Source organism: Nerophis ophidion, linkage group LG09 (genome assembly GCF_033978795.1).
Source record: "Nerophis ophidion isolate RoL-2023_Sa linkage group LG09, RoL_Noph_v1.0, whole genome shotgun sequence".
Lineage (NCBI taxonomy): Eukaryota > Metazoa > Chordata > Actinopteri > Syngnathiformes > Syngnathidae > Nerophis > Nerophis ophidion.
In genome coordinates this window covers 9,291,807-9,314,306 of record NC_084619.1, presented here as the reverse complement: position 1 = coordinate 9,314,306, position 22,500 = coordinate 9,291,807, and the positions used below count along the sequence as shown (strand labels likewise).

Below are 22,500 nucleotides of genomic sequence, written 5' to 3'. Positions count from 1 at the left end.
TAACAAGAACATAGGGAAAAAGAAGAAGCTTATCGACTACGGCGTCGGCACGTACTACAAAGGCAGATAAGCTGAGTTTTTCAGGATTTATGCAGATCCCAAATACAAAAGTGCATGTCAACATCTCCGTTCGGTGCCACACCAACAAAATGCCAAAGCAACTATTTCCAGATCAACACCGTATGAAAAAACTAGTCAACAACTTAAGTAGATAAAGTCCGCAGTAACATACCACATAGCGAAGATTTCCTATGCAGCTCATTTTTATTTGACACTTACTGAAAATCTAGTGTGACATCATGCACAAAAAGCACTTTATTTGTTTTAAACTATTGTAGTGGTGTTCTGTACAAAAAGTGTACTTTAATTTAGTGTTGTTTTGATACGTCCTCTTAGTGACATCATGCACAAAAGTGCACTCATAGCTTGTTTTAAAATGTCTCTGACAATTTTGCACTTTCTGTTTTGGAATTACATGAATTATTGTATCACTGCTTAATAACTGTTTAATAAATACATTTTTGGTAAATTTACTTAATTATTGTTTCCCTCTGCATGAAATTTTAAAATGAGCATATATTAATGCAGTATGAAGAAGAATGTTTTAATGTAGACACATAGAATCATCATACTGCTGTGATTATATGCATCAAGTGTTCATTCAAGGCTAAGGCAAAATATTGCGACATATACCGTGTATCGTGACATGGCTCAAAAATATTGAGATATTAATAAAAGGTCATATCACCCAGACCTAGCACAGAGTACAGGGACTGACATGTAAAGCAACCAGGAATAGATGAGTCCTAATTGCCAATCAGAGACAAGTGAGGAAGACAGCCACAGACGGGATGAATAGTGACAAAAAGAGGCAAACGGAAAATGGAAACAAAGAAATTAGACAAAATCCCAGAAAGTAATAACAATTGTCATGAGCGATTAGGACAGTGTTGTACAAACCCCATTTCCAAATGAGTTGGGAAATTGTGTTAGATGTAAATATAAACAAAATCCAACTATTTGCAAATCTTTTTCAACCCATATTCTGTTGAATATGCTACAAAGACAACATATTTCATGTTCAAACTGATAAACACTTTCTTTTTTGCAAATATTAATTAATTTAGAATTCTATGGCTGCAACATGTGCCAAAGTAGTTGGGAAAGGGCATGTTCACCACTGTGTTACATCACCTTTTCTTTTAACAACACTCAATAAATGTTTGGGAACTGAGGAAACTAATTGTTGAAGCTTTGAAAGTGGAATTCTTTCCCTTTCTTGTTTTATGTAGAGCTTCAGTTGTTAACCAGTCCGGGGTCTCCGCTGTCGTATTTTACGCTTCATAATGCGCCACACATTTGCAATGGGAGACAGGTCTGGACTGCAGGCGGGCCAGGAAAGAACCCGCACTCTTATTTTACGAAGCCACGCTGTTGTAACACTTGTCTTGCTGAAATAAGCAGGGGCGTCCATGATAACGTTGCTTGGATGACAATATATGTTGCTCCAAAACCTGTATGGACCTATCAGCAATAATAATGCTTTCACAGATGTGTAAGTTACCCATGCCTTGGGCACTAATACACCCCCATACCATCACAGATGCTGGCTTTTGAACTTTGCGCCTATAACAATCCAAATGGTTATTTTTCTCTTTGTTCTGGAGGACACCACGTCCTCTGTTCCCAAATATAATTTGAAATGTGGACTCGTCAGACCACAGAACACCTTTCCACTTTGCATCAGTCCATCTCAGTGGAGCTCGGGCCCAGCCAAACCTGCGGCGTTTCAGGATATTATTGATAAATGGGTTTGGCTTTGTATAGTAGAGTTTTAACTTGCACTTACAGATGTAGCGAACAACTGTAGTTACTGACAGTGGTTTTATGAAGTGTTCCCGAGCCCATGTGGTGATATCCTTTACACACTGATGTCGGTTTTTGATGCATTTTACGAACCATTGATGTTAAAATCCCTAAATCCCTTGCAATGGCTCGTTGAGAAGTGTTGTTCTAAAACTGTTCCACAATTTGCTTACAAAATGGTGACCCTCACCCCATCCTTGTTTGTGAATGACTTAGCATTTCATGGAAGCTGCTTTTATACCCAATCATGGCACCCACCTGTTCCCAGTTAGCCTGCACACCTGTGGGATGTTCCAAATAAGTGTTTGATGAGCATTCCTCAACTTTATCAGTATGTATTGCCACCTTTCCCAACTTATTTGTCACGTGTTGCTGGCATCAAACTCTAAAGTTAATAATTATTTGCACACAAAAAAAAAATGTTTAACAGTTTGAACATCAACTATGTTGTCTTTGTAGCACATTCAACTGAATATGGGTTGAAAATGATTTGCAAATCATTGTATTCCATTTATATTTACATCCAACACAATTAACCAACTCATATGGAAACGGGGTTTGTATAAACAAAATATCAAAAATGACAATTATCCCCTGATGTTTAGGCAAAAAAAAAAAAAATCTCTGGCCATAATCAGAGTAATGATAACATATTTACGTTGAGGAGCTGCCGAGCTTGGATGTAGCTCAACTTCCCGTAGCAGCGCTTGCTACCGTAAGAGTATGTTGCTACATTTCATATTTGATTGACAGCCACTGAATAGTCTAAAGCGGTGTTTTTCAACCTCGTCTAAGCCGAGGTACTTTTTTTTTCATTGAAAAAATCCCGAGGCACACCACCAGCAGAAAACATAACAAAAATGAAAGTCAGCTGCCGATATTGACAATAAAAAGTCATTCTCGCAATTGTTGGATATGACGTTAAACCATAACCAAGCATGCGTCACTATAGCTCTTGTCTCAAAGTAGGTGTAAAGTCAGCACCTGTCACATCACGCCCTGACTTATTTGGAGTTTATTTTGGAGTGATTTCGTGTAGTCCTTGTCTTGCGCTCCTATTTTTGTGTTTTTCCCTGTTTTGTTGGTATTTTCCTGTAGCAGTTTGATGTCTTTGTCAGACTTGCCACTGATAGTTTGTTTGTTTTTTAGTTTCTCCTCTGTGTGTTTAGTATTTCCTGTGAAGTGCTCTTATTTTGTCAGCTTCCTGTCTTGTTCCCTGAGTGCTGTGTTCCCACCCAGCTGTGGCTGATTGGAACCTGGCCACACCTGTCGCCAATCAGCCCGCTCCTAATTGTACCTGCTTTGTCTTGTGTCAGTTGCTGGATCGTTGTATTGTCTTGTCGTTGCCACATGTCGTTCTTGTGTCTTTGCTACCTGTCGTTTCTGGCATTGTTACATCTACTACCTGTCGTGCTACATTTTGTCCTGGTCGTCGTAGCGGTAAGCTGTTTTTGTTAGCTGTTTTCAGTTTTTCTGGTAGCTACCCACTATCTTCCATTTTAAAGTTCCTTTTTGTTTTCTAGCTCCCAGTGCTAGCTCCCTTAGTTTGTTATTCCGCCCACGTGCGTGCTTTTTTGTTTATATCCTCTGTTTGTTCTTATTCTAACATTTAATATTAAATCATGTTTTCTCATTCAATGCCTGCCTCCTTCTCTGCATCTTGGGATTCGTCACAAAATAACTCTGACAGTCTTCCTTGAACGCTATGCTATGTTTTCGCAACCGAGACTATCTAAGTTGTGCGGACGCTATCCTTCTTGGTGGGAACATTGTTGATTGTCATGTCATGTACTAGGGCTGGGCGATAAAACAATAACAATATATATCGCAATAGACATGTGACCAATATCAATAGAAAATGGGGTCGATAGAACGTTCGATAATTTCACTGAGTTCTGTTGGAAAAAAATAGGAAGTAAGGCCGAGCCTGAACCGCACGGCATTCTGGGAAATGCTAACAGGAAAAAAAAACAACAACGGCTAGCTGACGACGAGGAGTGAAAGGAGGAAATTGTAAATAAAAAAGGAAGCGTCACGTCACCAGTTTAGCAGTAATTTGGATTTTTTAAGTCCGATACGAATCGGAGTAATACCGTCTGCAAACTTTGCAAGGTCGTCGTCCCGAGCAAGTCTGGGAACACGACAAACTTATTTTACCACCTGAGCCAAGTGAAGCAGTGTTTGAATTGTTGCTTGAGTTATTTTTTTTTATATGCTGAAGTTGGTTTGATTTTTCCATAAATGACTGAAGAAGGTAACAGGTTTGTTTTGTCACAGATGTTCAGACGCAAGTTTATTCCGATATTTACAATATTCTGTAAGACATGTTTGTTTCTGCTTGCTTAATGTGACTGTTATTTATTTGCATATATTGTTACCAATACGGCTTTAAAGTCTGAGTTGTACACTATTCATTTCTTAATTACAATACTTTGCACATTTTGTTGGATTAAGCATTTATTTAATGTCAATATTTATGCATCGACCAGTGTTTTCATTTATTTGACTGTTTTTCATAATGCTGACCTCGTTCTAAAGGTTAAAGGTTGAATTTAAAATAAGTATTTAAATTCAGCCTTTTTTCTCCTGGTCTTTATTTAAAATAGTTTGTTTTTGTTTTTTAATCAATAATTATCGATATCGACTGATATGAAACACTTATATCGTGATACATTTTTTAGTCATATCGCCCAGCCTTATCATGTACGGATGTACTTTGTGGACGCCGTCTGCTCCACACGCTGTAAGTCTTTTCTGTCGTCCAGCATTAAGTTTTTGTTTACTTTGCAACCTTAAGCTTCAATGTTTTTTCTAAGCGGCCCTCGCCTTTTGTTTTTTTTTTGGTTTTAGCATTAGGTATCTTTTTACCTGCACCCTGCGTCCCGCATATTGTGATCACGACAAACTATGTTTCTAACATCTACGAAACAATTAGCTACTTGCTGCCACCTACTGATATGGAAGAGTATTACACGGTTACTGTAATGACTGATTGGCATAGTAATGCCGGGTTAGTCCCGCCGTGGATGCGTCGACAAGAACACAGCAATAGTAAGTTTAAATGATTTATTAAACTTAACAAAAGCAAAAATACTGGAGCTAACAGACAAAATAAACCAAGGGCGCTAGCATAAAAGCTAGGAATAGAAAACATAAAAACTAAGACTGGCACAAAGGCACACAAAAAAGGAAAAACAATTAATCAGCGTGAGAGCTGGAATAAAACAAAGGCTTAGCGTGAAAAGCTAGCGAGAATATACTTACATGAAGTCTGTCAATACTGTTGCTAGAAGGCAAATTTATGGACCCAGACTGAACATAAGAAAGAGGAAAGCTTATATAGGGAGAAATCAAGGAGAACCAGGTATGTGTAGAAAACGAGGAGCAGGTGAAATCGATGTGTAACCATGGTAATGGACTAAACAGGAAGTAAGTGGGTCAGAAGAGAATGAAACAAATATGGAAAAATAAGCATGTGAAGATCTGAGTCACGGATCGCAACAGTTACTCTGCCGAGCTTTGGACAACACAGACACTAAACGGGTTATAATTACTGGTTTGCAAAAATAATATTTTTAACCCATCCATCCATCCATCATCTTCCGCTTATCCGAGGTCGGGTCGCGGGGGCAACAGCCTAAGCAGGGAAACCCAGACTTCCCTCTCCCCAGCCACTTCGTCTAGCTCTTCCCGGGGGATCCCGAGGCGTTCCCAGGCCAGTCGGGAGACATAGTCTTCCCAACGTGTCCTGGGTCTTCCCTGTAGCCTCCTACCGGTTGGACGTGCCCTAAACACCTCCCTAGGGAGGCGTTCGGGTGGCATCCTGACCAGATGCCCGAACCACCTCATCTGGCTCCTCTCGATGTGAAGGAGCAGCGGTTTTACTTTGAGTTCCTCCCGGATGGCAGAGCTTCTCACCCTATCTCTAAGGGAGAGCCCCAAACTCATTTCGGCCGCTTGTACCTGTGATCTTATCCTTTCGGTCATGACCCAAAGCTCATGACCATAGGTGAGGATGGGAATGTAGATCGACCGGTAAATTGAGAGCTTTGCCTTCCGGCTCAGCTCCTTCTTCACCACAACGGATCGGTACAACGTCCACATTACTGAAGACGCCGCACCGATCCGCCTGTCGATCTCACGATCCACTCTTCCCCCACTCGTGAACAAGACTCCTAGGTACTTGAACTCCTCCACTTGGGGCAGGGTCTCCTCCCCAACCCGGAGATGGCATTCCACCCTTTTCCGGGCGAGAACCATGGACTCGGACTTGGAGGTGCTGATTCTCATTCCGGTCGCTTCACACTCGGCTGCGAACCGATCCAGCGAGAGCTGAAGATCCCGGTCAGATGAAGCCATCAGGACCACATCATCTGCAAAAAGCAGAGACCTAATCCTTCGGTCACCAAACCGGAACCCCTCAACGCCTTGACTGCGCCTAGAAATTCTGTCCATAAAAGTTATGAACAGAATCGGTGACAAAGGACAGCCTTGGCGGAGTCCAACCCTCACTGGAAATGTGTTTGACTTACTGCCGGCAATGCGGACCAAGCTCTGGCACTGATCGTACAGGGAGCGGACCGCCACAATAAGACAGTCCGATACCCCATACTCTCTGAGCACTCCCCACAGGACTTCCCGAGGGACACGGTCGAATGCCTTCTCCAATGCCTTAACCCAACATAATCTCCCACGGCACACTAGACTGTATATCATGGCACAGTGGTTGAAAAACTCTGGTCTAAAGAGACTATTGTACAGCAATATGGTCTTTTTATATAGTTTATAGATTAGAATTACCTGATCGTTTCAATTTCGTAGCTTTGTTTTATTTATACTCGCGGCAATGCCTTTTGACAGTAAAAATATTTGAAAAATATAGCCGTACGAGCGCCAAGAATGCAGATGTTGAGTCTGAGAAGCCTTGGCCCGTTCCAACCACTAAAGCAGGGAATGGCACCGCCCATCAGGCCTGGATGTTTAGAAGCGCATATTTTAACGTGTGCGAGATTAAAAACGGAGCTGCCAACCACTCGAGACAGGAATCCTCCGGGCGAGCGTTCTGACAGCTGACATTAATCACGGGGCCGGGGCGAAGGCACGGGGGTCGTCGTGAGGCTTTGCCACGGCCCTGTCGGGAGACTCCACGTCTGCCTGTCTACTGTTCCATAAACATCTCCTGATATGTGCCCGGTGCGTGCGGGGAGATAGCGTGTTACGGGTCTGGAATGTGCGCGCCGAGCCGCCTCACATGTGCGCCCTGACTCCCGTCCAGTTCTTCCGGAGAAAGGCAGCTTTTGTGCGCCTGCAAGCCGCAGCGTGCAATAATGCATGCAGGTGTGTGTTACTGCTCGCACAACTGAAATATTAGCCTCTTCCCCGCGGAAAAGGTGTCCGAGTACCACACAGAAGTGCATAATAGAACTCAGGTGTCTTGAAATACCGAGATCGTCTTTTATTCATGTAAATAATAATAAATGGGTTATGCTTGTATAGCGTTTTTCTACGAACCGTGTTTCCATATGAGTTGGGGAATTAGATGTAAATATAAACGGAATACAATGATTTGCAAATCAGTTTCAACCCATATTCAGGTAAATATGCTACAAAGACAACATATTTGATGTTCAAACTGATAAACATGTTTTATTTTTTGTGCAAATAATCATTAACTTTAGAATTTGATGCCAGCAACACGTGACAAAGAAGTTGGGAAAAGTGGCAATGAATACTGATAAAGCTCATCAAACACTTATTTGGAACATCCCACAGGTGTGCAGGCTAATTGGGAACAGGTGGGTGCCGTGATTGGGTATAAAAACAGCTTCCCCAAAAAATGCTCGGTCTTTCACAAGAAAGGATGGGGTGAGGTACACCCCTTTGTCCACAACTGCGTGAGCAAATTGTCAAACAGTTTAAGAACAAGGTTTCTCTAAGTGGAATTGCAAGAAATTTAAGGATTTCAACATCTCCGGTCCATAATATCATCAAAAGGTTCAGAGAATCTGGAGAAATCACTCCATGTAAGCGGCATGGCCGTAAACAAACATGAATGACCGTGACCTTCGATCCCACTGTATCAAAAACCGACATCAATCTCTAAAGGATATCACCACATGGGCTCAGGAACACTTCAGAAAAGCACCGTCACTAAATACAGTTTGTCGCTACATCTGTAAGTGCAAGTTAAAGCTCCGACAATCCATCAAGTGGTCTGGCTTCGTACCTTACCAAAGTCGTACAAACAAATTTTGACAGATTTTTTGAGCGCTGTGTGTCATGTCTATATTCTTAATGAAACACCGGTACTTGCTAACTACAAACCCCGTTTCCATATGAGTTGGGAAATTGTGTTAGATGTAAATATAAACGGAATACAATGATTTGCAAATCATTTTCAACCCATATTCAGGTAAATATGCTACAAAGACAACATATTTGATGTTCAAACTGATAAACATTTATTATTTTTTGTGCAAATAATCATTAAATTTAGAATTTGATGCCAGCAACACGTGACAAAGAAGTTGGGAAAAGTGGCAATGAATACTGCTAAAGCTCATCAAACACTTATTTGGAACATCCCGACAGGTGTGCAGGCTAATTGGGAACAGGTGGGTGCCGTGATTGGGTAGAAAAACAGATTCCCCCAAAAAATGCTCGGTCTTTCACAAGAAAGGATGGGGCGAGGTACACCCCTTTGTCCACAACTGCGTGAGCAAATAGTCAAACAGTTTAAGAACAAGGTTTCTCTAAGTGGAATTGCAAGAAATTTAGGGATTTCAACATCTACGGTCCATAATATCATCAAAAGGTTCAGAGAATCTGGAGAAATCACTCCATGTAAGCGGCATGGCCGTAAACAAACATGAATGACCGTGACCTTCGATCCCACTGTATCAAAAACCGACATCAATCTCTAAAGGATATCACCACATGGGCTCAGGAACACTTCAGAAAAGCACCGTCACTAAATACAGTTTGTCGCTACATCTGTAAGTGCAAGTTAAAGCTCCGACAATCCATCAAGTGGTCTGGCTTCGTACCTTACCAAAGTCGTACAAACAAATTTTGACAGATTTTTTTGAGCGCTGTGTGTCATGTCTTTATTCTTAATGAAACACCGGTACTTGCTAACTACAAACCCCGTTTCCATATGAGTTGGGAAATTTGATGTAAATATAAACGGAATACAATGATTTGCAAATCATTTCCAACCCATATTCAGGTGAATATGCTACAAAGACAACATATTTGATGTTCAAACTGATAAACATGTTTTATTTTTTGTGCAAATAATCATTAACTTTAGACTTTGATGCCAGCAACACGTGACAAAGAAGTTGGGAAAGGTGGCAATGAATACTGATAAAGCTCATCAAACACTTATTTGGAACATCCCACATGTGTGCAGGCTAATTGGGAACAGGTGGGTGCCATGATTGGGTATAAAACCAGCTTCCCAAAAAATGCTAAGTCTTTCACAAGAAAGGATGGGGCGAGGTACACCCCTTTGTCCACAACTGCGTGAGCAAATTGTCAAACAGTTTAAGAACAAGGTTTCTCTAAGTGGAATTGCAAGAAATTTAAGGATTTCAACATCTACGGTCCATAATATCATCAAAAGGTTCAGAGAATCTGGAGAAATCACTCCACGTAAGCGGCATGGCCGGAAATCAACATGAATGACCGTGACCTTCGATCCCCCTGTATCAAAAACCGACATCAATCTCTAAAGGATATCACCACATGGGCGCAGGAACACTTCAGAAACGCACTGTCACTAAATACAGTTTGTCGCTACATCTGTAAGTGCAAGTTAAAGCTCCGACAATCCATCAAGTGGTCTGGCTTCGTAGCTTACCAAAGTCGTACAAACAAATTTTGACAGATTTTTTGAGCGCTGTGTGTCATGTCTATATTCTTTATGAAACACTGGTACTTGCTAACGTTTATTGAACAGTCGTCAAACTACAAACCCCGTTTCCATATGAGTTGGGAAATTGTGTTAGATGTAAATATAAACCACTGTCACTAAATACAGTTTGTCGCTACATCTGTAAGTGCAAGTTAAAACTCTACTATGCAAAGCGAAAGCCATTTATCAACAACATCCAGAAACGCCGCCGGCTTGTCTGGGCTCGAGGTCATCTAAGATGGACTGATGCAAAGTGGAAAAGAGTTCTGTGGTATGACGAGTCCACATTTCAAATTTTTTGCGAAATATTCGACATTGTGTCATCCGGACCAAAGGGGAAGCGAACCATCCAGAATGTTTTCGACGCAAAGTTCAAAAGTTAGCATCTGTGATGGTATGGGGGTGCATAACTTACACATCTTTGAAGGCACCATTAATGTTGAAAGGTACATACAGGTTTTGGAACAACATATGCTGCCATCTAAGCGCCGTCTTTTTCATGGACGCCCCTGCTTATTTCAGCAAGACAATGCCAAGCCACATTCAGCACGAGTTACAACAGCGTGGCTTCATAAAAAAAACAAGTGCGAGTACTTTCCTGGCCCGCTTGCAGTACAGACCTGTCTCCCATCAAAAATGTGTGGCCTATTATGAAGCGTAAAATACAACAGCGGAGACCCCGGACTGTTGAACGACTGAAGCTCTACATAAAACAAAAAAAGGAAATAATTCCTCTTTCAAAGCTTCAACAATCCCGGTAAAAGTTCGAGATGCCACCTCAGTAGAAGCATTTAAGTCTCACCTTAAAACTCATTTGTATACCCTAGCCTTTAAATAGACTCCCTTTTTTAACCAGTTGATCTGCCGTTTCTTTTCTTTTTCTCCTATGTCCCACTCTCCCTTGTGGAGTGGGTCCGGTCCGATCCGGTGGCCATGTCCTGCTCGCCTGTGTATCGGCTGGGGACATCTCTTCGCTGCTGATCCGCCTCCGCTTGGGATGGTTTCCTGCTGGCTCCGCTGTGAACGGGACTCTCGCTCCTGTGTTGGATCCGCTTTGGACTGGACTCTCGCGACTGTGTTGGATCCATTGTGGATTGAACTTTCACAGTATTATGTTAGACCCGCTCGACATCCATTGCTTTCCTCCTCTCCAAGGTTCTCATAGTCATCATTGTCACCGACGTCCCACTGGGTGTGAGTTTTCCTTGCCCTTATGTGGGCCTACCGAGGATGTCGTAGTGGTTTGTGCAGCCCTTTGAGACACTAGTGATTTAGGGCTATATAAGTAAACATTGATTGATTGATGATTGATATAAGCCTTGCTTGTTCAATATTCAATGCAAAACTTGTTTGGATCCCTATTAAAAGGTTCATTTGTTCAACCTTGGCCCGCGGCTTTGTTCCCCTTTGAAATTTTGGCCCACTCTGTATTTGAGTTGACACCCCTGGTCTAAAATATACAATATTGTGTTTGTTTCAAAGAACCAACGTCCTCTACAGTAGGCATTTGATTTTGGTCTATTTTTGTCCGTTACAGAAGCATTCTGTTATTTTTAAGGACCTACTTAACGTGGACTTTTTTCGGGTGTTACCTTTTAGTGGTCAATTGTACGGAATATGTACTGTACTGTGCAGTCTACTAATAAAAGTTTCAATCTATCAATCAATCAATACTGCAAAAATGTGACTCTCTCAAAAGTGTATCTTCAAAAGGATCATTAAAAATAAACATTTTAAAGAAAGCCATCTTTCATTTTCTCGCCGCCTTTCTCCTCTACTCATCCAATTTGGAATGTTGGTGTCAGGCTTGCCCCTGACAGTTCTTCTATGTTTTATTTTTTTCCTCTGCATTTGTCTGTTTCCTGTGTTTAGTATTTCCTGTCTTTTAGTTCCTGTCAAGTGCTCCTAATTTGTCAGCTTCCTGTCTTGTTCCCTGAGTGTTGTGTTCCTCCTCAGTGTGTTTAGTATTTCCTGTCCTTAGTTCCTGTCAAGTGCTCTTATTTTGTCAGCTTCCTGTCTTGTTCCCTGAGTGCTGTGTTCCTCCTCAGTGTGTTTAGTATTTCCTGTCCTTAGTTCCTGTATAGTGCTCTTAATTTGTCAGCTTCCTGTCTTGTTCCCTGAGTGCTGTGTTCCTCCTCAGTGTGTTTAGTATTTCCTGTCTTTTAGTTCCTGTCAAGTGCTCCTAAATTTTCAGCTTCCTGTCTTGTTCCCTGAGTGTTGTGTTCCTCCTCAGTGTGTTTAGTATTTCCTGTCCTTAGTTCCTGTTTAGTGCTCTTATTTTGTCAGCTTCCTGTCTTGTTCCCTGAGTGCTGTGTTCCTCCTCAGTGTGTTTAGTATTTCCTGTCCTTAGTTCCTGTTTAGTGCTCTTATTTTGCCAGCTTCCTGTCTTGTTCCCTGAGTGCTGTGTTCCTCCTCAGTGTGTTTAGTATTTCCTGTCCTTAGTTCCTGTTTAGTGCTCTTATTTTGTCAGCTTTCTGTCTTGTTCCCTGACTGCTGTGTTCCTCCTCAGTGTGTTTAGTATTTCCTGTCCTTAGTTCCTGTTTAGTGCTCTTATTTTGTCAGCTTCCTGTCCTGTTCCCTGAGTGCTGTGTTCCTCCTCGGTGTGTTTAATATTTCCTGTCCTTAGTTCCTGTTTAGTGCTCTTATTTTGCCAGCTTCCCGTCTTGTTCCCTGAGTGCTGTGCTCCTCCTCAGTGTGTTTAGTATTTCCTGTCCTGAGTTCCTGTTTAGTGCTCTTATTTTGTCAGCTTCCTGTCTTGTTCCCTGAGTGCTGTGTTCCTCCTCAGTGTGTTTAGTATTTCCTGTCCTTAGTTCCTGTTTAGTGCTCTTATTTTGTCAGCTTCCTGTCTTGTTCCCTGAGTGCTGTGTTCCTCCTCAGTGTGTTTAGTATTTCCTGTCCTTAGTTCCTGTTTAGTGCTCTTATTTTGTCAGCTTCCTGTCTTGTTCCCTGACTGCTGTGTTCCTCCTCAGTGTGTTTAGTATTTCCTGTCCTTAGTTCCTGTTTAGTGATCTTATTTTGTCAGCTTCTTATCTTGTTCCCTGACTGCTGTGTTCCTCCTCAGTGTGTTTAGTATTTCCTGTCCTTAGTTCCTGTTTAGTGCTCTTAATTTGTCAGCTTCCTGTCTTGTTCCCTGAGTGCTGTGTTCCTCCTCAGTGTGTTTAGTATTTCCTGTCCTTAGTTCCTGTCAAGTGCTCTTAATTTGTCAGCTTCCTGTCTTGTTCCCTGAGTGCTGTGTTCCTCCTCAGTGTGTTTAGTATTTCCTGTCCTTAGTTCCTGTTTAGTGCTCTTATTTTGCCAGCTTCCTGTCTTGTTCCCTGAGTGATGTGTTCCTCATCAGTGTGTTTAGTATTTCCTGTCCTTAGTTCCTGTTTAGTGCTCTTATTTTGTCAGCTTCCTGTCTTGTTCCCTGAGTGCTGTGTTCCTCCTCAGTGTGTTTAGTATTTCCTGTCCTTAGTTCCTGTTTAGTGCTCTTAATTTGTCAGCTTCCTGTCTTGTTCCCTGAGTGCTGTGTTCCTCCTCAGTGTGTTTAGTATTTCCTGTCCTTAGTTCCTGTTTAGTGCTCTTATTTTGTCAGCTTCATGTCTTGTTCCCTGAGTGCTGTGTTCCTCCTCAATGTGTTTAGTATTTCCTGTCCTTAGTTCCTGTTTAGTGCTCTTATTTTGTCAGCTTCCTGTCTTGTTCCCTGACTGCTGTGTTCCTCCTCAGTGTGTTTAGTATTTCCTGTCCTTAGTTCCTGTTTAGTGATCTTATTTTGTCAGCTTCCTGTCTTGTTCCCTGAGTGCTGTGTTCCTCCTCAGTGTGTTTAGTATTTCCTGTCCTTAATTCCTGTTTAGTGCTCTTAATTTGTCAGCTTCCTGTCTTCTTCCCTGAGTGCTGTGTTCCTCCTCAGTGTGTTTAGTATTTCCTGTCCTTAGTTCCTGTCAAGTGCTCTTAATTTTTCAGCTTCCTGTCTTGTTCCCTGACTGCTGTGTTCCTCCTCAGTGTGTTTAGTATTTCCTGTCCTTAGTTCCTTTTTAGTGCTCTTATTTTGTCAGCTTCCTGTCTTGTCCCCTGAGTGCTGTGTTCCTCCTCAGTGTGTTTAGTATTTCCTGTCCTTAGTTCCTGTTTAGTGCTCTTATTTTGTCAGCTTCCTGTCTTGTTCCCTGAGTGCTGTGTTCCTCCTCAGTGTGTTTGGTATTTCCTGTCCTTAGTTCCTGTCAAGTGCTCTTAATTTGTCAGCTTCCTGTCTTGTTCCCTGAGTGCTGTGTTCCTCCTCAGTGTGTTTAGTATTTCCTGTCCTTAGTTCCTGTTTAGTGCTCTTATTTTGTCAGCTTCCTGTCTTGTTCCCTGAGTGCTGTGTTCCTCCTCAGTGTGTTTAGTATTTCCTGTCCTTAGTTCCTGTTTAGTGCTCTTATTTTGTCAGCTTCCTGTCTTGTTCCCTGAGTGCTGTGTTCCTCCTCAGTGTGTTTTGTATTTCCTGTCCTTAGTTCCTGTTTAGTGCTCTTATTTTGTCAGCTTCCTGTCTTGTTCCCTGAGTGCTGTGTTCCTCCTCAGTGTGTTTAGTATTTCCTGTCCTTAGTTCCTGTTTAGTGCTCTTAATTTGTCAGCTTCCTGTCTTGTTCCCTGAGTTCTGTGTTCCCCTTCAGCTGCGGCTGATTGGCATCTGGCCACACCTGTTGCCAATCAGCCGGCTCCTATTTGTACCTCCTTTGTCTTGTGTCAGTTGCTGGATTATTGTTGTGTCAATGTCATTTTACTACTGGTCGTGTGAATGCAGCGTGGTGGTAAGCTATATTTGGTAGATGTTTTGTCGCTTACTGTTTTTTGTTCCCTGCTTCCGATTAGTTTCTTATATCGGCCCATGTGCGTTTCTTTTTGTTTGTACCCTTTTAGTTTTGTTTTTGTCTTAGTATCTTTATTAAATCATGTTTACTTACCAAATGCCTGCCTCCTTCTCTGCATCTTGGGGTTGAACACCAAATAACCATGACAGTTGGCAGAGATATCAGATGATACATCAAAAGAAGAACGGTAATATAACACTAAGGTGAAATAACTGCAGGGCAAAAAAAAAAAAAACGGACCATTGAAAATGTGTGAAACCATAATTAGCTGTAATTGTTATTATCACAAGAACGTCACAGACTCATCATTTGTCACCCAGGGACAAAAAACATTTGAAGACGAGGAAATGTTTCTTAGCGCGCAACCTCATATCGACTCTACAGTGCGTGGTCGTGTTTCATTTTATTACTCAGAAAGGTTCTGGTGCTGCTTTTTTGGTCCTTCATGTTTGGCAGTGATTTGCGACACTGTTATTAGTCAGGCAAATTATTTTATCAGAGTTGCTCGATTCATGGCCATGTGAGGTTGTTGGATGTGCTTGCTGTGTAAAAATCAATCAATCAATGTTTATTTATATAGCCCCAAATCACAAATGTCTCAAAGGACTGTACAAACCACTACGACTACAACATCCTCGGAAGAACCCACAAAAGGGCAAGGAAAACTCACACCCAGTGGGCAGGGAGAATTCACATCCAGTGGGACGCCAGTGACAATGCTGACTATGAGAAACCTTGGAGAGGACCCCCCCCCCCCCCCCCCCCCCCCCCCTCTAGGGGACCGAAAGCAATGGATGTCGAGCGGGTCTAACATGATACTGTGAAAGTTCAATCCATAGTGGCTCCAACACAGCCGCGAGAGTTCAGTTCAAGCGGATCCAAGACAGCAGCGAGAGTCCCGTCCACAGGAAACCATCTCAAGCGGATCAACAGCGTAGAGATGTCCCCAACCGATACAGGCGAGCGGTCCATCCTGGGTCCCGACGAGCGGTCCATCCTGGGTCTCGACTCTGGACAGCCAGTACTTCATCCCTGGTCATTGGACCGGACCCCCTCCACAAGGGAGGGGGGGACATAGGAGGAAGAAAAGAAGCGGCAGATCAACTGGTCTAAAAAGGAGGTCTACTTAAAGGCTAGAGTATACAGATGAGTTTTAAGGTGAGACTTAAATGCTTCTACTGAGGTAGCATCTCGAACTGTTACCGGGAGGGCATTCCAGAGTACTGGAGCCCGAACGGAAAACGCTCTATAGCCCGCAGACTTTTTTTGGGCTCTAGGAATCACTAATAAGCCGGAGTCTTTTGAACGCAGATTTCTTGCCGGGACATATGGTACAATACAATCGGCAAGATAGGATGGAGCTAGACCGTGTAGTATTTTATACGTAAGTAGTAAAACCTTAAAGTCACATCTTAAGTGCACAGGAAGCCAGTGCAGGTGAGCCAGTACAGGTGTAATGTGATCAAACTTTCTTGTTCTTGTCAAAAGTCTAGCAGTCTATATGATTTATTGTATGATGGAGTCATTTTATAGGTATGTGCAAGCCAGATGACATATTGGATTGGGGGGGGACTTATTCAAGAAATCTGCGTTTAAAAGACTCCGGCTTATTAGTGATTCCTAAAGCCCCAAAAAAGTCTGCGGGCTATGGAGCGTTTTCCGTTCGGGCTCCAGTACTCTGGAATGCCCTCCCGGTAACAGTTCGAGATGCTACCTCAGTAGAAGCATTTAAGTCTCACCTTAACACTCATTTGTATACTTTAAATAGACCTCCTTTTTAGCCCAGTTGATCTGCCGCTTCTTTTCTTTGTCTCCTCTGTCCCCCCGTCCCTTGTGGAGGGGGTCCGGTCCGATGGCCATTGATGAAGTACTGGCGGTTCAGAGTCGGGACCCAGGATGGACCCTGGTCTAAAATATACAATATTGTGTTTGTTTCAAAGAACCAACGTCCTCTACAGTAGACATTTGATTTTGGTCTATTTTTGTCCGTTACAGAAGCATTCTGCTATTTTTAAGGACCTACTTAACGTGGACCCCGACTTAAAGAAGTTGAAAAACCTTTTTCGGGTGTTACCATTTAGTGGTCAATTGTACGGAATATGTACTGTACTGTGCAGTCTACTAATAAAAGTTTCAATCCATCAATCAATCAATACTGCAAAAATGTGACTCTCTCAAAAGTGTATCTTCAAAAGGATCATTAAAAATAAACATTTTAAAGAAAGCCAGCTTTCATTTTCTCGCCACCTTTCTCCTCTACTCATCCAATTTGGAATGTTGGTGTCAGGCTTGCCCCTGACAGTTCGTCTATGTTTTAGTTTTTTCCTCTGCATTTGTCTGTTTCCTGTGTTTAGTATTTTCTGTCTTTTAGTTCCTGTCAAGTGCTCTTAATTTGTCAGCTTCCTGTCTTGTTCCCTGAGTGCTGTGTTCCTCCTCAGTGTGTTTAGTATTTCCTGTCCTTCGTTCCTGTTTAGTGCTCTTATTTTGTCAGCTTCCCGTCTTGTTCCCTGAGTGCTGTGTTCCTCTTCAGTGTGTTTAGTATTTCCTGTCCTTAGTTCCTGTTTAGTGCTCTTATTTTGTCAGCTTCCTGTCTTGTTCCCTGAGTGCTGTGTTCCTCCTCAGTGTGTTTAGTACTTCCTGTCCTTAGTTCCTGTTTAGTGCTCTTATTTTGCCAGCTTCCTGTCTTGTTTCCTTAGTGCTGTGTTCCTCCTCAGCTTTGGCTGATTGGCATCTGGCCACACCTGTTGCCAATCAGCCGGCTCCTATTTGTACCTCCTTTGTCTTGTGTCAGTTGCTGGATTATTGTTGTGTCAATGTCATTTTCCTACTGGTCGTGTGAATGCAGCGTAGTGGTAAGCTATATTTGGTAGATGTTTTGTAGCTTACTGTTTTTTGTTCCCTGCTTCCGATTAGTTTCTTATATCGGCCCATGTGCGTTTCTTTTTGTTTGTACCCTTTTAGTTTGTTTTTGTCTTAGTATCTTTATTAAATCATGTTTACTTACCAAATGCCTGCCTCCTTCTCTGCATCTTGGGGTTGAACACCAAATAACCATGACAGTTGGCAGAGATATCAGATGATACATCAAAAGAAGAACGGTAATATAACACTAAGGTGAAATAACTGCAGGGCGAAAAAAAAAAAAAAAAAAAAGGAGCATTGAAAATGCGTGAAACCATAATTAGCTGTAATTGTTATTATCACAAGAACGTCACAGAGTCATCATTTGTCACCCAGGGACAAATAACATTTGAAGACGAGGAAATGTTTCTTAGCGCGCAACCTGATATCGACTCTACAGTACGTGGTCGTGTTTCATTTTATCACTCAGAAAGGTTGTAGTACTGCTTTTTTGGTTGACAGTGATTTGCGACGCTGTTATTAGTCAGGCAAACTATTATATCAGAGTTGCTCGACTCATGGTCATGTGAGGTTGTTGGATGTGCTTGCTGTGTAAAAATATGATTTATAGTATGATGGAGTCATTTTATAGGTATGTGCAAGCCAGATGACATATTGGATTTGAGGGGGAACTTATTCAAAAAATCTGCGTTCAAAGGACTCCGACTTATTAGTGATTCCTGAAGCCCAAAAAAAGTCTGCGGGCTATAGAGCGTTTTCCGTTCGGGCTCCAGTACTCTGGAATGCAGTTCGAGATGCTACCTCAGTAGAAGCATTTAAGTCTCACCTTAACACTCATTTGTATACTTTAAATAGACCTCCTTTTTAGCCCAGTTGATCTGCCGCTTCTTTTTTTTGTCTCCTCTGTCCCCCCCTCCCTTGTGGAGGGGGTCCGGTCCGATGGCTGTTCAGAGTCGGGACCCAGGATGGACCGCTCGCCTGTGTATCGGTTGGGGACATATTTACGCTGCTGATCCGACTCCGCTTGGGATGGTTTCCTGTGGACGGGACTCTCGCTGCTGTCTTGGATCCGCTTTGAACTGAACTCTCGCGGCTGTGTTGGAGCCACTATGGATTGAACTTTCACAGTATCATGTTAGACCCTCTCGACATCCATTGGGGGGTGGGTTGCCCACATTTGAGGTCCTCTCCAAGGTTCTCATAGTCATCATTGTCACTGGCGTCCCACTGGGTGTGAGTTTTCCTTGCCCTTATGTGGGTTCTTCCGAGGATGTCGTAGTCGTAGTGGTTTGTGCAGTCCTTTCAGACATTTGTGATTTAGGGCTACATAAATAAACATTGATTGATTGATTTATTGATTATGTAAAGAGCTTGAAGAAAATATGGCTTCCAATCACATTTCATGTTTAATTGGTGTTCAAGAAGTTTGATCATTTATGAGTTTTCAGAGTTTTATATTGTTATTATAAGACAAAGACACTCGATGCTCAAACCAGGTCAGAAGGCAAATCATCAGCCCAAAGCACACATGTCAAACTCAAGGCCCACTTCATTTTATTTGGCCCCTCGAAAGCTGAAATTAATATGTGTCAATTAAGTAATGTAACTTTTCTTACTAAATGTATTGTTTGTTTCTATTCTGGTAGAAAAAAAAATTATCCATGTCATCGCAAATTATGCCTACCTAAATATTATCTATTCATCCATCCATCCATGTCCTACCGGGGGGTGCTGGAGCCTATCTCAGCTGCATTCGGGCGGAAGGCGGCATACACCATGGACAAGTCGCCACCTCATCACAGGGCCAACACAGATAGACAGACAACATTCACACTCACATTCACACACTAGGGCCAATTTAGTGTTGCCAATCAATCTATCCCCAGGTGCATGTCTTTGGAGGCGGGAGGAAGCCGGAGTACCCGGAGGGAACCCACGCATTCACGGGGAGAACATGCAAACTCCACACAGAAAGATCCCTAGCCCAGGATTGAACCCAGGACCATTGTATTGTGAGGCACACGCACTAAACCTCTGTCACACCGTGCTGCCTAAGCATTGTCTAATTTTTAGAGATGTCCGATAATATCGGACTGCAGATATTATCGGCTGATAAATGCTTTAAAATGTAATATCGTAATATATCGCTATCGGTTTCAAAATTATCGGTATCGGTTTCAAATAGTAAAAATGTATGACTTTTTAAAACGCTGATCTGTACACGGATGTAGGGAGCAGTACAGAGCCCTAATAAACCTTAAAGTCATATAATATCTACGGCTTTTCTCACACAAAAGTGAATACAATGCATACTTGGTCGACAGCCATACAGGTCACACTGAGGGTGGCCGTATAAACAACTTTAACACTGTTACAAATACGCGCCACACTGTGAGCCCACACCAAACAAGAATGACAAACACATTTTGGGAGAACATCCACACCGTAACACAACATAAACACAACATAACAAAAACCCAGAGCCCCTTGCAGCACTAACTCTTCCGGGACCCTACAATATACACCCCCGCTACCCCAGACCCCCCCACCTATTTTCAAGAAGCAGGAAGTAGACTGTTAACCAAGACAAATGGACACTAATAAGGCACTTAAATAAGAAAGATTATTTTTTTTTGTTATTTACTAGAACCATTCATCCCGTCCCCTAATCCAAAGGGGTACAGCTTGTGTGTGTGGGTGTGCCTTCACAATAAAGGCCTTTTGTCTTCTGCCTCATTCTTGTCAAAGGTCACACTGCTGATTGCAAAAAAATCACCTCAATGTGGTCGGATAGACTTGTTCAAGTTACCAACAGGTAGGGGTGTAACGGTACTTAAAAATTTCGGTTCGGTACGTACCTCGGTTTAGAGGTCACGGTTCGGTTCATTTTCGGTACAGTAAGAAAACAAAAAAATATAATTTTTTTGGGGTTATTTATTTACCAAATGGCTTTTATCCTTTTAACATTGGGAACACTATAATAATTCTGCCCACGTTAATCAACATTAAACTGCCTCAAATTGTTTCTCAGATTAAGATAAAATGACAAAACTTTTCTTTTACATATCAAAAGTGCAAAATTAAACAGTTTCAAGTCAACTCATCATGCTTAATTTATCACAGCATTTGGGAAACCTGTAGTTGAGTTGTATTATGTAAATGTTATACTTTTATCAACATGTGATAGCAGGGACCCTGCCATTCAAAGCTTTTCTGTCCGTAAATCACACACACACAAACACACACACAAACACACACAGCGCAAAATGAGCTAACGTTACGCTAAAAGCTAATTAGCCTTCACCTCAAGCCAGAACTGCGAGCGAGCTGAGCTGCAGTTTAAGTTTCTAGAAGGTCAACGGGCTCATAGTGATGTTACTAGTAGTTGACTGGGAGGTGTTTATTATCATTTGGGGAGAGTATGCTGCCTTATGCTCTTCTGCTAAACACCTATCTGCTCGACGCTGAAGCATTTACTATATGCACTCTGAATACACACTGCTGATTGGCTGTTACGGCTCTGAATACACACTGCTGATTGGCTGTTACGGCTCTGAATACACGCTGCTGATTGGCTGTTACGGCTCTGAATACACACTGCTGATTGGCTGTTACCGCAATACTGTATATGTAACCAATCTGTCAGGTTCGTCCCTGACTGTTTGGTTATGTTTTAGTTTTTTCCTCTGCATTTGTCTTTGTTTCCTCTGTGTGTGCAGTCTTTCCTGTCAGTGCTCTTATGTTGTCTGTTTCCTGTGTTTCTCCCTGAGCGCTGTTTCCCCTCAGCTGTGGCTGATTGGCACCTGGCCACACCTGGGGTCAATCAGCCCACTCCTATTTCGACCTGTCTTACCATCCAGTCAGTGCGGGATTATTGTCTTGTCGATTTCACTTCCGTATTGTCGCTCCTGTCGTGTCGTGTCATTGCAGCGTAGCGGTAAGCTATATTTCGGTATCTGTTTGTAGCTTACTGTCTTTTGTTCCCTTCTTCCGTCTTGTTTTCATTCTACAAGTAAAGACTTCTGTTTTCCTGCTCGCTACCCGCTAGCTTCCACACTAGGCCCTTTTTTTTTTTTTTTTTTGGCTAGCTTCCATGCTAAGCTCCGTTTGTTTTCTAGCTCTCATGCTAGCTCTTTTAGTTTGGTTATCCGCCTCGTGCGCGCTTTTTGTTTGTACCCTTTCCGGTTTTTGTCGTAGTGTTTTATTAAATCACGTTTTCCTGCAAAATGCCTGCCTCCTTCTCTGCATCTTGGGGTTGGTCACCAACTAACTCTGACACAATCAGATGGTTGTGTGGGTGGGACAAAGCTGGGTGCTGAGACAGAGGCAGAAGAAGCAAAGCAGCTTGTTAAGACTTTAGCTTAGAAACTCGTTCGGTACACCCCTACCAACAGGTCATGCAGCACCTAGTTGATTCAATACTTACCAAAGTCGCTGGCGCAGTAGTGCTCCATGATGTTGTCCGCTTTCAGCTCGTTGTCACACGGAGGACACACCTTTGACACTGGGGGGGGAGAAAGAACGAGAAGTGAGACGTTAACGAAGACTCCAGTGAGCAAAATTACACGTTTCATTTGGCGCTGTGAAGGTCGAAACAGCTTAAATCTAATGGCGGTGTCTGTAACAAATCATTAAGCCCTGAGCCCTTTCTGAGCCTCACTCCCTCCCTGTCAGACACTCTTTGCATTGAAGGCCTTACACACCTCGGTAGGCTGAAGGATGTTTGCTCTAAATTTAAATTTAAATGCATGCTACTGACATTTCAGTGTCTTGTAGGGATGAAGGTGTGCTCTCAAATGGTGCAGGAAGGTAAATGCTGCAGAACATGCAGGCTTGTCAGTAATAATACAAGAGCAAAAAAAGGCAAAAGAAAGTTGGATATTTGAGATTTATAACCCATCTTTCTCTTATTTATGCTCACAATTTGATTAAAGCAGCCATGCAACGACATCAACAATGATTACATAAGAACATTCATAAAAATTCACAATATATACATATATAATATTTATTAAATGTGTCATCTTAATT

General features: G+C 42.3%; 1 protein-coding gene and 1 long non-coding RNA gene across 2 annotated transcripts in view; both read right to left on the bottom strand.

Annotated features, from left to right (window-relative positions):
• Positions 1-22,500, bottom strand: part of LOC133558980 (uncharacterized) — a 153,459-nt gene that overhangs the window by 6,810 nt on the left and 124,149 nt on the right. The window lies entirely within an intron of this gene.
• sfrp5 (secreted frizzled-related protein 5) overlaps positions 1-22,500 on the bottom strand; it is a 70,547-nt gene that overhangs the window by 1,997 nt on the left and 46,050 nt on the right. The window contains 1 exon segment of the mRNA XM_061910220.1: positions 21,896-21,973. Coding sequence (XP_061766204.1) covers positions 21,896-21,973 — 78 coding nt within the window.